Source organism: Sinocyclocheilus rhinocerous, unplaced genomic scaffold (assembly GCF_001515625.1).
Source record: "Sinocyclocheilus rhinocerous isolate Xijiao unplaced genomic scaffold, SAMN03320098_v1.1 scaffold345, whole genome shotgun sequence".
NCBI classification, from domain to species: Eukaryota; Metazoa; Chordata; class Actinopteri; order Cypriniformes; family Cyprinidae; genus Sinocyclocheilus; species Sinocyclocheilus rhinocerous.
In genome coordinates, this window is record NW_015630020.1 from 26,734 (window position 1) to 48,513 (window position 21,780).

At 38.5% G+C, this 21,780-nt stretch overlaps 1 protein-coding gene across 7 annotated transcripts; it reads left to right on the forward strand.

The window, feature by feature from the left end:
- The first annotated feature begins 783 nt into the window (after nt 1–783).
- Nucleotides 784–20,186, forward strand: znf318 (zinc finger protein 318). 7 transcript variants are annotated; one of them, XR_001640003.1, is made up of 13 exons: nt 784–1,141; nt 2,389–2,492; nt 3,281–3,920; nt 10,721–11,987; nt 12,640–12,737; nt 13,045–13,144; nt 13,235–13,527; nt 15,172–15,366; nt 15,480–15,567; nt 15,931–16,049; nt 16,162–19,685; nt 19,774–19,798; nt 19,904–20,186. XR_001640003.1 is itself a non-coding variant. In XM_016551573.1 (12 exons), exons 1-11 carry the CDS (start codon nt 968–970, stop codon nt 19,462–19,464), a joined length of 6,381 nt encoding a protein of 2,126 aa, XP_016407059.1. In that variant the 5' UTR covers nt 784–967; the 3' UTR covers nt 19,465–19,478; nt 19,594–20,186. The 7 variants fall into 7 exon arrangements, 3 of the variants coding, with proteins under 3 accessions (XP_016407059.1, XP_016407060.1, XP_016407058.1); XR_001640005.1 differs by having other exon boundaries at nt 19,777–19,798; XR_001640002.1 differs by having other exon boundaries at nt 16,162–19,798.
- Nucleotides 20,187–21,780: the final 1,594 nt, after the last annotated feature.

Here is a 21,780-nt window from a genome sequence, read left to right on the forward strand (position 1 = left end):
AGTCTTGTCACTTTGATGAATCCATGCTTAAAAATATCATTTTTATTCAACAAATAAATAAAAAGGCCTAAATCAAAATCTTGCTGACCACAAACCTTTGAACAGTTATACATGAACCTAAACTGTTGAAAAAGATTTCTTTTTCTCCCATTCTGAATAATATCAGAATTGGAGGTGCCATATTTAAAAGCATGTTTTTGCTTTATAGTTAGTAGTCTTTAACTACATCGGAAGGTCAATGAGAGGAGACAAATCTGATAAATGATTTTTTTTCTTCCTGCTTTCGAACATTAAACAATGTGCCACCCAGTGACCCTATAGGGTTGAGTCCACATGAAACTACTTTCCAGGGCACCTTTGATGCACCCTGGTACATTGGGTAAAGGAGCTGGGGCCTGTTTCATTAAACAAGTTTACCAAATAAGCCAGGTTTATTTCAGTTAGGCTGACATGTTGTCAGTTCATTTGGTTCAAGATAAGTCAGATTAACTGAAATAAGCCTGGTTTATTTGGTAAACTTGTTTTATGAAACAGGCCCCAGGATGTGTTCAGTGGATTTCCGGTCTATACTTTTTTTTGCAGGACAGTCGGGATCTTCCACACATATCTGTAATGTTCCAGTTAGCGTAACTGACAAAAAAATGACTGCATTTCCAATTCCTAATCTTACAGTTATATTCACTGTTTAGCATAGAAATAGTGCTTTTGAGTTCTTACTGTATTTAGGAGACTCGGTAAACAAAACGATGCTGTTTCGCTGCGTTCGATTGGCTGTGCTTGGCGTGACGTCATATCCGGTGAATGCGGCGGCACAGGAAGCGAGCACCGACAGAGCTGTTTGTGTGTAATGAATACGCTCTCATTCGTATTGAATTTTTGGAATTCGCATTTACCTGTTGCAGGGATAATCGCCATCCTGCACCCAGGATAATAACGACTCGACACCGAACAGCGGCTACGCGTCGTTATGTACCGCGGTTCTAGGCCGCACAGAGGCGGCTATCATCCCCCGCCGTCGCGTGGCTTCGGTTCCCGTCCTGGACCAGGCCGTTCCCCGGATCCTTACCGCCGGCCGTCCCCGCGGAGGAGATACTCACCAGCCGATGAATACCGAGGAGGGAGAGCTCCGCGAGGCTATGGGGTATGAAGCAAACAAAAACACTGCATTACACGGCTACATGCAGGCAGCGCTGCAATAATCCAGCATGGTACACACTAATTAAAAGTGCAAGTGGTCCTACTGTGTATTTTTCGGACTTATATTACGGTAATACCGTGTTATTCTATGGATTACCACGTAAAAACCACACCATGTGAAAATGGTATTAAAGTACTTTGCATTATCTTCTCATTCCATTACCTACTTGTTGCAGCGCTATGTACTCTAATAAAAATGCCTTGGTGCTACACTACCAGTTAAAAGTTTTTGAACAGCAATATTTTTAATGTTTAATAAGAATTATCTTCTGCTCACCAAGCCTGCATTTTTTAAAATCCATAATACAGCAAAAGCAGTAATATTTTGAAATATGTTTACCATTTAAAATAACTGCTTTCTATTTGAATATATTTTAAAATTTAATTTATTCCTGTGATTTCAAAGCTGAAATTTAGCATCATTACTCCAGTCACATGATCTTTCAGAAATCATTCATATAACGTTATTATGATTTGCTGCTCAAAAAAACATGTATTATCATTGTTGAAAACAGCCAAGTAGGCCTATAATTCTTTTAGGTTTCTTTGATGAATAGAAAGTTCAGAAGAACAGCTTTTATCTCAAATATAGCAATTTTTGTAACATGTATAAATGTCTTTGTCATAACTTTTGATCAATTTAAATGCATTCTTGATAAATAAAAGTATTAATTTCTGTAATTTCATAATTTAATAATACATATATAACGATTTAAATATACTGACTCCAAGCGTTTGAATGGTATAGTGTATAATGTTACAAAAGCTTTTTATTTCAGATAAATGCTGATTAAAAAAAATCCTGAAAAAGAAATAACTCAACTGTTTTAAATATTGATGATAATAATAAATAAATAAAATTCTTGAACAGCATATTACAATGATTTCTGAAGGATTATGTGACACTGAAGACTGGAGTAATTATGCTTAATATTTAGCATTGTCATTACAGGAATAAATTATATTTGAATATTCAAATAGAAAGCAGTTATTTTAAATGGTAAAAATGTTTCACAATATTACTTATTTCACTGTATTTTGGATCAAAAAATGCAGGCTTGGTGAGCAAAAGAGAATTATATAAAAAACATTAAAAATGTAACTGTCCAAAAACTTTTGACTGGTAGTGTACTTTTTATAGTTTGTATTATTCCATGTATGAGTTAGTTATGTACCCATTTTCCTTAACAGAGGTACAGCCCATCTCCTCCTCGTGGTGGGCTCCCTGTTGATCACAGTCTGGTCATAACTGTGGGCAACGAGCTGACCCATCCAAGCGAAGCGCCCTATGTCCGGTAAGAGATGCAGTCTAGTGTAATAAGAATATATTGACTTTTAAGATTGGAATACACTGTGACATTGTAAAACATGAACAGAATTACAGTGCCAGTGCTGAAATGGTTGCGTAAAACTGTACATCAAAACACTAAATGACTGGGGATTAGGGTTGCACGATTAATCAAATGCGATTGTCATGTGCATTTTGTTAAAAAAGCCGGTTCTGTAATCAGCAGGAAACCATCACGACGTGCTTTCAGATGGAGCAGCATTTACTACACATAGCCGTAGTTCACTGACAAGTTACGCAAAAAAAATCGCAGACGATTTTATTGCGTGATTATGAAATCGAAGAAATTGTTCGCGATAATGACAGCTGTTTGCATAGCTTCTCAGTGAACTACGGCTCTGTGAAGTAAATGCTGCTCCATCTGAAAGCATGTGAAAATACCACATTTAATAACATATAAAAGTTTAATCTTAAACTTATTTGAGAAACAACTAGACCTGCCTATCTTTTGATGCCTGCCTCCAAACAGTGAACATATTCTTAAGAGTAGTTCTTGCTCAAACTTGCATTTTTCCTCTTCATCCTATTCAAAACCAGTAGATTGGCAGCATTCTCTGATAGAGCGTAAGACACCCTTAGGGATAAGTGTTTTTTTTTTTTTTTTACTACAGCACTTGAAGCTATCAAGTGTAATTATGGAGAGATTTTAACTTGAGCCCATAGACTCACTAGATATGCAATTGTTTGTCCTTGTCCTTCAGTTGCGGTTTATGATGTGATGATTTCTGTTGACAGAGATTATGCTGCTGGGGAGTCACAGCATAATAAGCCCTATTACTCTCCACGGAAGTCGAGCTATGATGGACACAGCGATAGAGGTTCGAGGAGGCGCAGTGTTAGTCGCGGCAGGAGCAGGGCGCAGAGTCGCAGTCCTGGCTATGGGCGCAGCAAAAGTCGCCCGCGCAGTCGCAGCAGGAGTCGGAGCTACAGTCGTGGTAGGAGTCCTGAACGGGCGAAGAGCCGAGCACGTAGCAAGAGCAGAACCCGTGGGAGGAGCTACAGTAGAAGCGGAAGCCGCAGTCGCAGACAGAGTAGGGCCAGGAGCAGGGCACGGAGCAAGAGCCGGCCACGGAGCCGCAGTCGTGAAAGGAGCCGTAGCAGGGGGAGAAGCAGAGGACGGAGTCGTGCTAGGAGCTGGAGCCACAGCGCCAGTCGTAGTGGTAGCAGTAGCAGCAGCGGCTCCAATAGGAGTCGCCGCAGCTGCGTCAACAGGAGAGTCAAATCAGGTGATTTTATGGTTCGGGAGGAGGACTTTACTGAGCTGGAGAAGGCCAGACGACGTAAAGAAATCCAGGATATGCTTGTACAGCCTGCAAAGTCAATTTTGAAGAAAAGAATGGATTCCTCCGAGACAGATTCTCCCATGCTAGCGCAGGTAACCATCTCTCATTATGACTTGGGAAATTTTTACATTCAAAATGCTAGTCAAAAGCTGTTAATATTTATTCTTCACTTTATGTATGGCACTCTCAACTTAAGACACTTAAAGGGGTCATCGGATGCCCGTTTTCCACAAGTTGATATGATTATTTAGGGTCTTTATGAAAAATCTATAACATACTTTGGTTAAAATTTCTCAATGGTCGTGTAAAACAACACACTTTTTACCCTGTCAAAAACAGGGTAAATTCACACACACAACGTTTCGGTGCATGTCCCTTTAAATGCTAATGAGCTCTGCTCACCATCGTGCAGCCCTACTGGGGATAACTACCAGATTTTCAGCTCATTCTGAACACACCAAACATACAGTTACATGCGTCTTGTTCCTTGGAGATGCATGATAAATGAAAACAATATGTTCTGAAATAGTTTTAAAATATCATGTTTGTTATCCTCCAAATGGATGGAATCATTGTCTTATGGTAAAAAAAAAGTTTATGTCCATCATGTGGTTTTTTGTGAAATCTGTCGACTCTGACTGGCCAAAATCTGCAGACTGCAAGTCAGGCCCGCGTAAAAAAATAATAATAATCTGGGTGAAATTTGTGTATTCCATCTTTTATAAGGCCATTGTGAGAATGAGGCTGATGGTGGTAAGTGTGACCACTCTGTTGATTAATAAAAGTCTTATTTTTTTCTGTCGCAAAATATTTTGTAAATAATATTGTAATGAATTATCATTGGCAATTACATTTCGCCTCCTATTTATCAGATTTATGTTGGCTATCAGCGCCCTACTGTCTAGGTATTGGGGTCACCATCGGGATTCAGTGGATAGAAATGGCCAAGATTTGAGGGTGTAAAACATTGTTTTTTAATAGGGCTGCACGATAAATCGCATGCGATATTTAATGCGCATCTTGTCAGAAAGCCGGTTCTGTAATCAGCGGTAAATCTCCATCACGTGCGTGCTTTCACATTGAGCAGCATTAACTACACAGACCCGTTGTTCACTGACGACCCGCCCCTCTCTTCCGTGGGGTGATGAGCCGTTCTCTAAACTGTTAACTTTAGCGGCATTCGTCATTGCTAACTAGCACATTATTAGGAAAGGCAATTTGCAAAGATTCATTAAAAAAACTTATTCTCACTTCTTCTGTAGGTAAAGCTGGATCACGAATGATTCGCGCAAACACCGATGCATTTAGGTAGATCGGGGGGCGCATTCCCTTCAGAAACAAAAGTAATCCACTGCGTCTTCAGCGGCTCAGATGTCGGGAGTAAATGACGACTGCTATGTTCATTATTACATCCAACAACAAAACACCTCAATCGCTTAGGAGACATTCTAGTCTACACTTGCTCCGGCGTCGAGACAATGGTGACCGCTCACTCTGGACGGGTCTGTGCTAAAACCAAAGACTAACGCCAATATCAATCAACAATCATGGGAGGGGCCTGTGCAGAACTACGTCATTCTGCCAAGAATCTGTGAACGGCTTGATTTGAGAAAGGGGTTATGATTTATAGGGATTTAAAAAAAACACTGGGTGGATACTGTCGTCTTTTGTGATTGGCCATAATACCTGCAGACTGCAGCCAATGGAAATGCTTCTCTGTCGGTGCGCGTGCTGCTCCTCACAGCACAGACTGTGAAAGCTGACTGCAGTTTTTGTCATTCATTATAACAAAGTGTAGAGACGATGTAAATAATAGATTCAGTGTGCAGTGTAGAGAGCTTCATTAATTAAAAAGGAAGTTTGTGAGATTGTGATGAACTAAGACAAGTGACGGAATTTTAATGATTATAAAGGGAGTTTGCAAATGTGAAATAGATTCTATACAACATTTTTGATTTTATACACAAGTTAATTTTAAGTGACTTACATTTTAGGAACACTGTTGTCTGATTATGCTCTATTTCCTCAACTAAAATAATTCCAAACAAATCACAGCTGAGCCGCTGCGCATCTCCAAGCAAACACAGCGCTGTTTCGTTTATAAATGAATCTGTGTTTTTGAACAAATCTAGTGAGTCATAGAGGGAGTCACTTGCTTTGTTCTTAAATGAATCAGCCATTTGAACGAATCGATTGAATGAATGATTCAGAATCTGATTATTTTAATTGAATTTATTGTTTAATTAATTTTTGATAAGTTTATAATTCAAAACATTTTTGGCACAAAAGATGGCGTACATTTAATAAAGTTAGAGGCATTACAAAGGTAAAAAAAAAAAAACTTTTAAGGAGTCAAATATCGCCTTATAATAGGAAGGTTAATTTCTGTCATTCATCAGAAGGTGTTCCTAATTATTATTATTTTTGAGTAGGAGCACAAGTGCTCTTGAAAAGAAATGTAAGTGGCGTAGAGAATGTAATGTTACCTTTTAAAAACGAATTGCAAACGTTTATGCAAAGTGTAAACTATTAAATATAATCTACAAATCATGCAATACTGTACCACTAAATAAGAAGTGTTTTGAGGGCTTAGCTAAACAGGCCAATTAGAGACAATTACTAATCATTCAGATTTTTTTTTTAATCATTCTTTCATTTCACTAATCAATCCTTTTTTTCTTTTCTTTTCTTTTCTTTTCTTTTTTTTAAATTAAACACAAAGGGTCATTAATGATGCTTACATTATAACATGTGCAAATTCACACACACAACGTATCTTTAATTTGGCCAGAATTGTCTTAATATCCAGGAAGGTTTAGAGAAACTATGAAATAAGTTATTATAGATTATAAAGGGTTTTATAATTAAATACATCTGAAAGGTAATCTAAAATTACCATTATTAAATGGTACTAATTGCTAATGGTACTAATGGTAACACTAATTGTGTTAGTTACTTTTTGTGGAAACTAATGCATTACGTTACTTTTGCGTTACTTTTTGTCACCTGAGCTTGGCTTGCTTATTTATTTTTAATAACAGAAATCACAAAAGTTATATTTTTGGCAACTGTAAAGGTCTCTTTCACAACAAAAATGAAATTAATTAGCCTCAGATTGACGGATGTGCCTCTGCACCTTTCTCCCTGTTTCTCTCAACACAGGGTTAGGGGAGGTGTCAGTAAATAAATGTGAAAACAAAGTAACTTGCGTCACTTATTTTTAACTTGATAAGTTAATAACACTTGATATTTTCTTGTAAATTTAAAAGTAATGCATTACTTTACTAGTTACTTGAAAAAGTAATCTGATTACATAACTCGCGTTACTTGTAATGCATTACCCCCAAAACTGGCTACAAGCGAATTTAGGCATCACAGCATTATAACGTAAAGTACTATGAAAAGTGAAAACTCATTGGAGATTTACGGAAGATTTAAATGATCAGTGCTTTTTTTTTTTTTTTTTTTTTTTAAATAAGCATTTCATATAAGCATTAGATGACGACAAATGTAATCTAAATGTTAAAATAAAAAATGAGTATGCACAATTTAATGTCGTCTGATAACCATTATTGTGCTGATATATTGTGGTACATCTTTTTTTGACAGTCAAGGTGGCAATAGTTACATTCAAATGTCTGTTGTTGACCTGAAGGATTAAACAATTTATGCTAATGTACAGCATAGCAACTGTGCTCTGCATTTTGATTGTGCTCCGACTCTTTTCGGAACGTAACAGTGCACAAATATGAGATTTTACATACTTGTGTAGAGTATGGTCTTGGTCTTTAGTAGGGATGCACCGAAATGAAAATTCTTGGCCGAATACCGAACACGGTCTCCCCCCCCCATATATTTTGCCAATTTTTTCACCATTGCTTAACCCTTTAGGCACCAGGGATTTTTGGAAAAATGCTGGATTTTGACATCAAGATTTCAAAAGCTTGTGGCTTGAAAGGGCTTAAAGATAGAGATCTACTGTAAATTAGAAAAATGTTGGGCATGACCGAAAGTTTATGTGGGGTGTAAATATACTTGTATAACTTGCATATTATGACGTCATCAGGGGGCGGCCATCTTGAATTTCATAATATTCAGGAAGTAATAGATATTGAATGGATGTTTTAACTTATTTGCATGTTTTTTTTTTGTCTTTTTATCCTCATTCCAAATGATCAGAAAAGAGGAAACCAACAATAAAACAGGAGAAAGTACTAAATTATTACTATATTACTATACTATATAGTAGTAAAACACATGTGAACAGTAGCCTACTTTTTGATCAGTTCATCAGTAATATTCAGGAAATAATAGATATTGAATGGATGTTTGAACTTATTTGCATGTTTTTTGTCTTTTTATCCTCATTCCAAATGATCAGGAAAAGAGGAAATCAACAGTAAAACAGGAGAAAGTAGTAAATTATTTCTATATTACTGTGCCAAAGTAAAATGCATGTGCCTATTTTTTGATCAGTTGACCAGCTATCTGCGCAATCAGGTATCTAGGTGACAACAAATATTCCCCTTCAGAGTCAGAATCGGCGAATAACATTTGCAACACATCCTCACGGTACGACTTTTTATTAGCCATTTGGTGATTTTCTCTCACAATTTACTCGCACGCTATGAACTGAACTGCTTCCGCATCAATGACACGATAGCTCACTTGCTCTGCTATTTCCTCGAACACTTTAAATAGGAACGTGACGTAATTTTGGTCTAGAATCGAAGTACTACATGTCTGCCATCTAGTGGTAGGGAATACAAATGAGATATTACACCATATTAGGAACTACAGTCTATTTTTTTTTAAGTATGATGTCTTGTCGCAATTTTGCGACTTTGGCGCTTAGAGGGTTAAATTAAATAGGGATGGCTGACGCGAAACTGACGTTTCGACATGGTGTTGAGATCCCGAAGCGCGAATAACATATTCACAAAGAGTTCATTCAGTTGTCAGAGAGTTGTTACAACACATTACAAGAAAAGAATAAAAACACAACTTTTACATGTTTATTATAATTATATACGTGCTTCACCCAGGATTCGAACCTAAGCTGACAAGCTCTGACAACATGCCAGTCGAGCACACTAACCACTCCCCCAACTCACTTAGTTGGTTAATGAACACAGCATATACGTTATTATTCGTCAATTCGCTTAGCTGATTCGTTGTCAAGGCTGTTTCAGAGCATTACTTGAAAATGACCACTAGGTGTTACCGTAGAGGCGGGAGTCGAATTGTTTCGAAGCCTCGGCACCTTTGCTTCGACTGTTTGTGTTTCACAAAGCCTCGCTCTGCCCACCACTAAAATTAAATAGCCAAAATGTGCTTTTTACTGTTTTGTCTAGCTTTTACAAAGAAAAAATCAGTTACAAAACAACTATTTAAAAATATTTACTTAAAGGGGTCATATGATGCAATTTAAATTTTTCCTTTCTCTTTGGAGTGTTACAAGCTGTTCGTGAATAGATAAGATCCCTAAAGTTGCAAAGACTAAAGTCTCAAACCCAAAGAGACACCGCCGCTCACTCTAGCCCACCGTGTGTGACGCTGTGTTTCGTTGTGAAAGCGAAACTACTTTGTTTAGCCTTCCAAAAGGGGACACAACTAGAAATCAGTAGTTAAGTTGTATTTACAACACGGTTCCAGAACAGTTCAACCCAAATATTCAGATGTGTTCGACTACCTCTGGACCAGGACACGCTGATCGGATAACATTCCGATCAGAAGCGCGTTTACATTTGTCTTTTCAGTGTGTATGTGGACAACATCCGGATACAGGTCACATGTTAATGCCGAGTGTAAACGCAGCCATAGACTGCACAGACTAGGGCTTAAATACATGGGGAAACGAGGCCAATTAACACGACACACCTGAACCAAATGAACAATCCAACAAGGGAGAAACTGGGTCATGGGGAGAAAAACAAACACAAACAGTCCAGAGGCGTGACAACACTGAACATGTTTTAAACATTCTAGCAGACATTATACCAACAGAGCACAATTTAACTTAAAATTAGTAAGTTAGTAAAATCATTTTTGAGACCCCCCTTCTTGATTCAGTTATGTATTTTTTACTGTACAAATAAATGCAGCCTTGCTGAGTAGAAGATAATTATTTTAAAACATTAGAAAATATTACAATTTGAACACTGTGTGAGCATTAATGTATTAATAGGGCTGTTGTAATTATTATTGTCTTTTCTTATTTTATTTTAAAAATGTTACTGAGCAGCTCACTAGTAACAGTTTCAGCGCAGATTTTCCTTGCGCTTTGGACTTTGAACCCTGTCCTTGGCTAACAAGCAGCTAGCGCCGCGAGCTCGTGCAGCACTGTTTGATGCATGCAATTCGTGCATGTGTTAGAAAACATAACGTTCTGCAGTTTATTTACTAATCGTTTGAGGCCATTTCGCGATTTCAATCATCATACAGTAACCAGCAACAACCACCCCTTCCTCTCCTCGTTGGAGACATGTGATGCAGTACTAAACAGTCTCTCTCTATCGGTGCTTATAATGATTTTTGCGTCATTCTCGGAGAGTTATAAATGCTTCCACACTGCCGACGTGTTTGCTGCATTATTGCGCGCCTCTATTTGATCACGTCACGTCATTGTTCGGTACAATTTTTTCGGCCGAATTATGTCGGTTCCCGAACATTCGGTGCATCCCTAGTCTTTGGTTGGCCTACAGAGCTAAGGGGCAGCCACACTACAATTTTCATTCCATTGACTTTCATTCATACCCATGCAACATGCTTATTTTGCCTCTTCAAAGTCTAGTGTCACCACTGCTTTAGCTGATATTTAATTGGCTTTATTTTTTAGAAAGTAAAGAATGATTCTAGTGTCCCTAAATCATATTTAACCAATGTATTTCAGAATAGTGATTCTCCTCGAGGAAATCCAGATGGTGGTATTTCACATGAGGCTGAACAGCTTCTCTGTGCACTTTCCAAAACCATGGATCCAGACTTGTTAGCATCCATGCTGGGTAAAAGCTCTGATAGTGGTGTTCTCGAAGAGCTAATTGGTAAGATCCAACCAGCCAGAGAGGGTGGAAGTGACCTGCTCCTCCCTCACGAGAAGGGAAGACAGGAGAAATCAGACCTCACACAGTTCCTTGGAATGATAGCCAAGGTTGCCCAACCACAGAATTTAAAAAAGAGTCATCCAGATATTGAAGATGAAGAGAAGTTCCTCTATGGGGACGAAGAAGAAGAGGGCAATGAGGTGACACCAACAAATTCCAACTTTCCAGGCACAAGTTACCCACAGTCTTGTGATATGCAGATAAGAGAACCTTACACATTTGGCAATACTGGAGAAAATGTGATGATCCATTCGCATAGAGAAAGTAGCCAGACAGACAGGCATAATCCCTCGGCCACACCTGAGGTACATGCCAAGGAAGAACCTAATGACTTCCCACCTGGCGTTGGGCCACAGGACATCAAGGTGAGGAAGGAGGTAGAGGAATATGAGAAGATACAAGACTTGCTGAAAACAATTGGCTTGGACCTGGGTGTGGCTGAGATAAGCAAGATGGCCGCTAGGACGCAAGCGCGTCTGCACGGTAACACCCCTGCAAAGACACCAACTCGTCGGCATTCGGATAGAAAGCGCCGTAGCAGGAGTTACAGCAGCAGTAGCAGCAGGAGCTCCAGTCGGAGTAGCAGTAGAAGCAGAAGTCGTCGAAGCCGAAGTGGCAGTTTAGATCACACTTCAAGTCGCAGCAAGAAAAAGCCAGTTTCCCCAGAAAAAACATCTCCATGCTCACATAGTCAGAACAAGAAAGAGGCTCAACCTGGCATTGCTCAACCAGAAAGCAGCTGGCCTACGACACCCACTGTGGGTCCTGGGTCTCAGACGTATCCCTCCCAACCCAGCCTCCCGACACATCCCATGCCCCCATACCCCGGGCCACCCCCACGTGGGGTAATGCCACCTGACTACCCACCACGAGGTTATGATCCGTATGGCAATTACGTTCCATATATGCCTCCGGGATGGCCGATGTACCCACCTCCAGGTATGCCGGTACCTCCTCCCAGTCCAATGGATCCCTACAGCCACCCTAACATTGAGCGACCCTTTCTTAAAATCATCAAAACTGTGCCGAATGAGAGTAAAGGCGATGATCAAAAAGGTTAGTGACCTTTAAAATATATTATTCATAAAGAGGAATAGCTTACAGAAAATTTACATTTTGGCATTATGTATTTGACCTTATGTTGGTGCAGTTGATCAAAGGAGAATTTTGGAACAATGTTCACACAGGTCTGTTCTGTATAATGAGAGTTCATTGTGACCATGTCTGTAAAGCTCCTTGAATGACCACAAAAGATTGTAAACGCACCACAAAGCAGTCTGTATAACTTGCTCTATACTAAGAGCCAGATTTACCAAACAAGGAATGCAATTCCAGAAAAGCACCGATAGGAGTGGAAAGTTCTGCGGGTGATATGCTGACATCGCACAAATTAAAGAACACAGATGCAAACAGATAATTTCCGTAATAAGCAAACGCAATCTACCAAGAGCAGCGCAAATTAGCGCAGGTTCGCAAACAAGCAGAGTAAATTATAAATAATGTGGCTTCCTTGAGCTTCACAGACATGGTCACAATGAATAATGGAAAAAAAGCTATGCAAAGATTGTTTAAAATCCTTTTGTGTTCCATGGAAGAATGTAATCATGGTTTCAGAATGACAAGAGTGTGAGTAAATACTAAGAGATTTTTGGGTGATTTAGACTTCGCTCATCACAGTTTACCAACATGATTTGATTTATCCTTTCAGCACCCCCTAAATCAGATCCTGTGGCCTCTAAAACGATCACCAGTGGCATTCAGAGGAAAGAAATGGAAGATAAGAATACTGCTAGCCAAAAACAAAAGGTAACTGCAAGAGATTTGATGGGATTATTGAATGTGCAAACATCTCAAAATTGTTGTTTCATCTACAAAACAAAAGTTTTATTTGTAGAGTTGAGAATCAAAAACTGGTTCTTGTTGCATTTTTTTCTCCATTCGGATTCATTAACAAACATCTTGAACATCTACAATCTTTACAATTTTCTTTTGTACATTTTGGGGGGAAATAAAGAAGTGGAATCAGAAGCACAATTGTTAAATTCATCAGGATTCCCATTCCTTTGTTTTTGCTGATGAAGATATTTAAGGCCCAAATAAAATTCTGTCTCAGGTCATGGAAGAGCTTGAAAATCTAAAAAAGGAGAAAGAAGTGCAAAACAAGAGGAAAGAAAATCTCTTAAAGGATGTGGAGACATTGAGAAAGCAGCAAGGTATTTCCCTCTTAGTGTAAAATGGAAGTGTTTTCTTTATAAATATGTAAGGGCTCACTGTATTATACAGTGATTGATTTGTTCCTTTAGGGGAGCTTCTTCGAAAGAAGCGAAGGGAGAAGGATGGGCACAAGGACCCTGTCCTCATCGAGCTCGGTCAGCTCCAAGAAGATGCAATGGCCCAAATCTCTAAATTGCGTGCTGAACAGAGAAAGGCAGATCAAAAATATGAAGAGCTGGTCAAAGTGGCTCTTATTCTCGGTATAGACTACAAAGACTCGAAGATCTCTGGGGACCATGTGCTGCAGCCCCTTCGGAGTAAGAAGGAGTCAGCCAGAAGCCCAGGGAAATCAGGGTCCAAAACCAGCACCTCATACAATAAGGTAGAGTTGCTAATTCTGTTACAGGAAAGGTACTTTCGCTTGATTGGCTTTTTCATAGTTAAGAATTAGACTGTTCCCATTTAAATCTTGACAGTGATTCCACAAAATATTTATTTAAATAACTTTCAGTAATAATTTTAAAATAGCTGCATTCAGTTTTTTTTTCTTAGTAAAAAATGACCCCTAATGAAATTAAAAATACTCAAAAATATGTAATTAAAACAATCTTCACTCACATGAGATGAAGACTCCAGTCATATCAGTAGCCTATTCAGTCGACTATTTTATTTAACATAGAGGGTCATTGCCAAAATGTATTTGGTACTCTTGAAACATTATTGGTTACTATTTTTACAGATGCTTTTTAGTCCAGTGGTTCTGAAATTAAAACCACCTTTGATCAAATCAGGGCATCCAAGTAACTGTGAGCAACATAATGCCATATTTTGATTATTACGATCAATATTCCTGTAGTTCAGTTTAATCATGCTGCATGCCTTTGCAGATCTGTGGAAGGACCCTGAGGAGTAACATCTAAAAACGCATACACTGCAGTAGTAACTTTTAGAGAGGATTAGAATATGCTTGCCTTTGGTTCTGGCACTTAAATGCTTCCTTTGAGATTAAACAGAATAACATGCTGCTTTTTTCTTGATTAAATCAGCTTTTGTGGCTCTTTCAGCACAGAATAAAATCCACACAGACCAGAAGGCAGCATTTTTAGTATAGTACATTTCTAGAGTTGTAAGCCACCTGAGACGCTTTGTGTACTCTTGGTGGTATCACAGCGTACCACCATTTGAAAACCACTGTTTTAGTTCAAAGTGACTTATAGTAGGAAAAAATATATATTGGGGCCACAAATTAAGAATTTGTTCCCACAGTATATTTATTGGTTGTCCCGATTTACTAATTTGTTCTCTTGTTTTATTTAAGTCGTGGCCACAATTTACTAATTTGTTTCCATGTTGTAGTAAATTGTGGCTATGATTTACTAAACTGGAAGTTTGTAATTCTTATACAGGACATTAACAACTTCTGTAATGTATGAACACATTCTTTTTTTCTATAGTGTAGGCTTGTATAATGATAATAGCATTCTAGCGTAATAGCATAGCATTGTGTAGCATTGAATTTAAGGGGTGTGTGTGTGTATGTGTGTGTATATATATATATATATATATATATATATATATATATTAATTTATTTGTTTTTAGTTTAAAAAAAAATCGAAAGATATTCACTGCAAAAGTGTTTTGATATCTTGAAATGTCTTATGAATGAGATTTTATTGTTTTGGTGCTTGATGATTTTATTGATTAATTTTATGTACGTTATATGATATAAAAGCCATTTCAGATCTCATTTTGAAATGGCTTTTTAAAACCATTAGTTTTATAGTAGTCAAATAATTCAAGTATTAAACCCACGGGTAACTTCTCCCCGACTGGAAAACAGATGGCCTATTTTGCAAAGGTAAGTCTCCTATGACAAACTTTCATGATTGGCAATAGGATTGTTATATTTGTTTCTTTTAAAAGCTTTTCTTCATTCATTTAAAAATAGATACCTCTAGAGTATTTGATTCAGCTTGCTTAGTCACTTTTACTTATGCATTTTTTGTACTGCCTAAATTAATCTAGGTAGCCTCCTCAAAATCAAGAGCGTCTCCTGAAAAACCCAAGTCGCCACTTCCGTCGAGCAGCCATTCCCTGGACACTGCTGCTGAGCAGTTCGAGTACTACGACGCAGGAAACCACTGGTGTAAAAACTGCAATGTTACCAGTGGTTCAATGTTCGATTATTTCATGCATTTACACAGCAAAACCCATAGGAAGGTATGTGTGCTAATATATGAAATCAGATTTTTTTTGTTTTGTTTATGAATGCTGCGTTTATTTCTGCCAGTCACACCTCTGCTTCAATCATCAATTGTTTTGCTCTCGTATAGACTCTAGATCCTTATGACAGACCTTGGGCAAAATCAGAGAGTGAAAAGAAACCCCCTGCTGGAAAGAGGACTTCAAAGCCAGCCAAAGGTAACAACATCTTTATGAAATGTGATTGCTAATCAGAATATGAAATATGAAAATATAATATGAAATGTGATTGCTAAACACATTCATTTTGTTTAAGCTAAAGCAATTCATTTGTTTTAACACATCCACCGTTAAGGATTTGCAATCATTAAATGGAATCTGAGGGTCAAAGAATCAGAATCATTCAGTTTCTTTATGATTCTCTTCCCTAATTGGTGCCATGTTAATTGCAGTGTCCTAAACTGTGGTTTTCTTGCAGTGTGCCTCCTTTTTGGAGCAGATCAGGGGTAAATTACCAGCCATCAAAACCATTACACACTACTGGTAAATGTATTTAATTTTGTGCTGTATTCTTTCCTTTAGGCTCTGAGTTCTTAATCCCTGTAAGGGGATTCTTCTGCCAATTATGTGAAGAGTTTTTTGGTGATCCCATTTGTGCTGAGACCCATGTCACCTGCCATGCTCACAATGAAAAATACAAGGTAAATATCACATAGGATATTCATTATAAATTTAATTAAGGTTAGGATATGACTGCAAATTATAAATGTTTTTGACCAGATGTAATTGTCTCATATGCATTGATTTCTACAGGCAAAAATGTATGAAAATCCCCTCTATGAACAAAGGAGGAACCTGGACCGTCAGGCTGGCTTAGAGAGCCAAAAGAGTTCAGAGCACAAACGAAAACGTGAAGACGACGAACAGGATGATATGAAGAAATCCAAACACAGCAAAGGAAAAATGTCAAACAATGAAGTGGAGCCAAAACCACAGTACAGCAAGGAAAAGGAGTATAAGAATATCAAAGAGAGCGAGAATAAACTCAAGGAGAAATACAAGAAAGAGGATATAGATAAACAGAAATACAGGGAGGAGGATGATGAAAGAGCCAAAATAAAAAAGGAAGAGGATGAGAGAGCTAGGTACAAAAAAGATGATGATGAGCGAAACCGCTTCAGAAAAGAAGAGGAATACACATATAGGTACAGGAAGGAGGAAGGGGAGAGATCCAGGTATGAAGAGGACAGATTTAGAAACAGAGATGATGATGATGATGAACACAATCGATATAGAGAAGAGGGCGACAGATATAGACTTGGAAAGGATGATGACAGAGGCCGATATGGTAGAGAAGAGGAGAAGCCCAAGTATGGCAGAGAAGATGATAAGAAGTACAAATACACTCGGGAGGTCGAAGAGAAGAAGTCAAAATACAAAGATGAGGACTGGGGGAAGTGGCCGAAATCAAAGTGGGACGAGGACCAAGACAGTAACGGAAAGTATGAAAAAAAGGAAGATAAAGCTCAGCACCAGAAGGGCAAGGCTGGTTATTCCAAAGATGACAAGGAGAGCACAGGAAAGCTTAGTGCTAAAGATGGCAAATCAGAATCGGAGAAACCCAGCGAGCCTCCTAAAATATTATGTGGCCCAAGTCCCGCCTTGCTTGCTAAACTTCGCAAGAAGAACGAGGAAGCTACTGGTCGGCCTGGCTTTGGAAAGTTTGGTCTGAAAAAGCCACAGAAGACAGCACTGGAGAAAGAGGCTGAGAGGATGGCGGCACAATTCTTAAAGGAAGAGGAAGAGAGTATGCCTTCTGAAATGGCAGAAAACAAGGATGCTGAGCTAGATCCTTTTTCCAAGTCTATAGCTGCTGCAAAATCCATTGCTATCAAATTGACAGGAAAAGCTTTGCTGCCCCCCGCAGGTGTATGGCTAGCATACAACGAAAATAAAACGAATCCTAATTTACCTCCTCCCTTATCTCCCATGGTTATTAGGAAGTCTTACACAGGTGTGCAAAATAAACCAACACCATCTGCTGACAAATCTCCTGCACCTGTAACAGGAACTCAGAAGGGCCCAACATTGTCAGCAGACCTCATCTCTAAGGCATTTAGTGGAGAAGAGGTGCAATTAAAACAAACAAAGGACATCCCTGCAAACCCTGTAGATATCTTCAGCATATCTGTACCTGTTCAGTCTCCCACTGCAGCGCCAAAAATGGTAAATTCCAGCCAGATGAAACCTGTTACTCCCAGTCAATGTGTTATTACTCTTGAGTCTGATGTGGCTGCTCCTGGAGTGCCTGAGGAGGAGCAGAAGCTCACCGTAATCCTTCGTCCTCCTCCTCAGCTTTCTTCTAATGCCAGAGACCTGCCTCCCAAAACTGTAAAGCCAAAGACAACTCTTGCAGCAGGAAAAGCAAAAGATTTGTTTGACATTTTCTACAGTGGCAGTGCCGCAGTTAAAACCTCTGTCAGTGGCAGTGTTGGTGACAAACAAAACTCTGGATTTGCTCCTCAAGACAGTGGTTCAACCTGCAGAGAGTCCAACAATAAAGACAAAAATGTTAGTGATGTTTGCCAGAGCAAAGAACCTCTTAAGTACGATGACTTGAAAATTCCCATGAGAGAAGAACCTCTCAAGAACGAGGAGTCAGGAGTTACCCAAAAAGAACTCCCTAAGAACGAGGACTCAACAGTTACACTGAGAGAAGAACCTCTCAAGAATGAGGAGTCAGTAGTTTCCCAAAAAGAAGTCCCCAAGATTGAGGACTCAAATCTTGCCCAGAGAGAAGAATCTCCCAAGAACATAGACTCAGAAATTGCCCAGAGTGAAGAACCCCCCAAGAATGAGGACTCAGATCTTGCCCAGAGGGAAGAATCTCCCAAGAACATAGACTCAGAAATTGCCCAGAGTGAAGAACCCCCCAAGAATGAGGACTCAGATCTTGCCCAGAGGGAAGAATCTCCCAAGAACATAGACTCAGAAATTGCCCAGAGTGAAGAACCCCCCAAGAATGAGGACTCAGATCTTGCTCAGAGAGAAGAATCTCCTAAGAACGAAGACTCAGTAGTTGTCCAGAGCAAAGAACCCCCCAAGAATGAGGACTCAGATCTTGCTCAGAGAGAAGAATCTCCTAAGAACGAAGACTCAGTAGTTGTCCAGAGCAAAGAACCCCCCAAGAATGAGGACTCAGATCTTGCTCAGAGAGAAGAATCTCCTAAGAACGAAGACTCAGTAGTTGTCCAGAGCAAAGAACCCCCCAAGAATGAGGACTCAGATCTTGCTCAGAGAGAAGAATCTCCTAAGAACGAAGACTCAGTAGTTGTCCAGAGCAAAGAACCCCCCAAGAATGAGGACTTAAATCTTGCCCAGAGAGAAGAATCTCCCAAGAATGAAGACTCTGAGGTTGCCCAGACAGAAGAACCCCCCAAGAATGAGGACTTAAATCTTGCCCAGAGAGAAGAATCTCCCAAGAACGAAGACTTCGAGGTTGCCCAGACAGAAGAACCCCCCAAGAATGAGGACTCAAATATTGCCCAGAGAGAAATATCTCCCAAGAACGAAGACTTCGAGGTTGCCCAGACAGAAGAACCCCCCAAGAATGAGGACTCAAATATTGCCCAGAGAGAAATATCTCCCAAGAACGAAGACTTCGAGGTTGCCCAGACAGAAGAACCCCCCAAGAATGAGCACTTAAATCTTGCCCAGAGAGAAATATCTCCCAAGAACGAAGACTCCGAGGTTGCCCAGACAGAAGAACCCCCCAAGAATGAGGAGTCGAATGTTGCCCAGAGAGAGGAATCTCCCAAGAACGAGGACTCAGAATTTGAACAAGCCTTTAAGGATGCCATCTTAAAACCTGACCTTCCAAATGAAGATAATGCAAAAGAGGAAGATTTTGACGATCAACAAGTTCTTAAATCTATTGAAATCTCTGTGGGGGATATAACTGTGATGGAAGTTGATAGTCAGGACACAATGCAGACAAATAATGAAGAGGAAAACCCTCTGGAATCTGAGGAACCCATGTCATTCTCTCCCCTTCCTGGTTCTTTCACTGAGCAACTAAACTTGGATACATTTGAATTCAATTTTGAGACTTTGTAAAGGACCTTCAAAGAGTAGGTTTAGGGATGTACATGATACCTCTGAATGTAAATAAGTGATTTTGAAGTATTCTTTGTATTTGCTTTATCCAGTTAGAATGTTTCATGTCTATTCTTAACCTTTTGGCAGGTAATGCCAGTGAAAACGTGGACTGAAAAGCATTCATTCTGAAGTGGGTGCTGGGGAAGGAATCCCTCTAAGAAAATGAAAACTTTCATCAAGTAATGAACCCTTAGTATGTGTAAAAGTTTTGCTATCTTGTCAAAAGCACCTGGTGATGAGCTACTTGTTTCCTTATTTTGTTTCCAGCAGAAATCATTCCTTTTTCCCAAAGGTAATGTAAAACATATAATGAATGTGATGTGTATTAAACATTTAAGTCTGTAAAGCCATTTGCTCTGTTCGTTCCATTTAAATAAATGAAGATATTTTAATGCAGGATCCAGAAAGATCCAGGCTCAGAGAAGAGAAATGGTGTGGAGTTCATGCTTCAAGGACATATGCGTTCACAACTCTGGCCAGAAAATGTCAGGCTTGGCTTCTGTAGTTTTTATTACACTGTACTCCGTATTGATGGCTTTTCTTTCCAGTTTCAATTTTTTTAAGGAATTAATGTTGTGTTATAATTTTCACATTGCTACCATGCTACTTTAGCATCTACAGATAGTTGGTGTAATTGCACATGTTCTGTGCTAGCTCAAATAAATCACAGCAACCCTTTCTGTCTTTGCCTCTTACTGATATGCTTTTTACTGCTGGTATTAGACTTGTGCATTCTTTTTTTTTTTTACGTTTTTCACACATTGGGCCTCATTCATAAAACAGGCGCAGAACGGATTTCTGTGTAAATCGTTCATAAAACTTTTTTATTAGGTACTTTGCCACACTGAGTGAAGCGGTTTGCGTGAGCATGGTTTTATGAACGTTATATACAAGTTCATTATGTTGGTGTTTCATGAATGAGGCACACTGCACTGTATTTATTTGTATGTACATCAAATATGAATGCAAGTAAAATTGCTAATTTTATTGCAAATTAAAAACTAATATGCTGTACCTGCTTCTAGTAAACATCTTGAACATGAGATTACTGAACTTGTATTAGTTGTATATGTAATTGTGCATTACACATAAAAGTAGTTTTTCATATATGCATGAAATAGATAGAGACTAAACCATAAGACTAATGTATTTAGGAATTCCGCTGTTTAGGCATTTGCTGGAGATATGGTTGATTGGTTTATACTGTGTTTTAATGATGGTAATGTTACAGCTGACATCCGCATCCAGGGAGGAAATAAAAAACGTCGGCCAAAATGAAGCTGCTGCTTACCATGAAGGGTAAGTGTTTCTGCCTTGACTAGTTTTGATCATTTATTGTGAATTAATCAATATAATTCATGTACAATGGAAGAACTCATACTATGAGTATGTTTTAAAAATAGCCTAGGAAAAAGCATAGTTGACCCCAACATGAAAATTATTTTACTCACCATCATGTACAATACCGAATCACTAACTTTCTTATGTACAATCATGGGCAAATTTTTTTTATGTTTTTTCAAAGTTTGCAGCTTCAGTATTTGTAGATAATTTTTCTATTCTATGGTATACTGAAAAACAATGATAAGCATATCATAGGTTTTTATTGGCAAAAAAATATGAATCATTATTTACAGTGTTGACCATTGTTCTTCATAACTTCTTCAATTTTTTTTTATGGATGGGCGCTTTTTATTTAACTTCTTTTGGACTGATGCATGCAACACCCGCTGAGTGCCATTAAACAGCTTGAAAGATCAAAGACAATTTTTAATATAACTGACTGGATTCGTCTGAAAGAAGAAAGTCATATACACCTAGGATGACTTGAGGGTGAGTAATGTATGGGCTAATTTTCATTTTTGGGTGGACTAACCCTTTAAGCAGCAAACTTTGCAAAACACAAAATTTATGTCACTGCCAAAACTTTTGGCCATGACTAGAATACAAAATAAGGTCTTTTGAAAAATGTCTCTTTTTTTTTTTTTCTTCATACAATTAAAGTCCATGGACTTTATTTCTTATTTTGTGTTTAGAAGAATTTCCAGTCATACGGGTTTGAATAGACGACATTAATGATTTAATTTTCATTTTGGTCGTGAACTATCCTTTAGCACCATATTTTTTCACTAGTGAATTTGTTAAAAAATAGTAATATATGAAATCGGAAGTTAATGACAGGTAAATACAAATAATGAAATCTATATCTCCTGTACTTCAAATAAATGCTTGTGAATGCAATCTTGTTTCTGTTTTTTTTTTTTTTTTTTTTTT

Coding starts and splice junctions, on each gene's coding strand:
- znf318 (XM_016551572.1), top strand. CDS start 968: ATGTACCGCGGTTCTAGGCCGCACAGAGGCGGCTATCATCCCCCGCCG. Junction 3,921..10,720: donor ATTCTCCCATGCTAGCGCAG/GTAACCATCTCT, acceptor AATGTATTTCAG/AATAGTGATTCTCCTCGAGG. Junction 13,145..13,234: donor GACATTGAGAAAGCAGCAAG/GTATTTCCCTCT, acceptor TTGTTCCTTTAG/GGGAGCTTCTTCGAAAGAAG.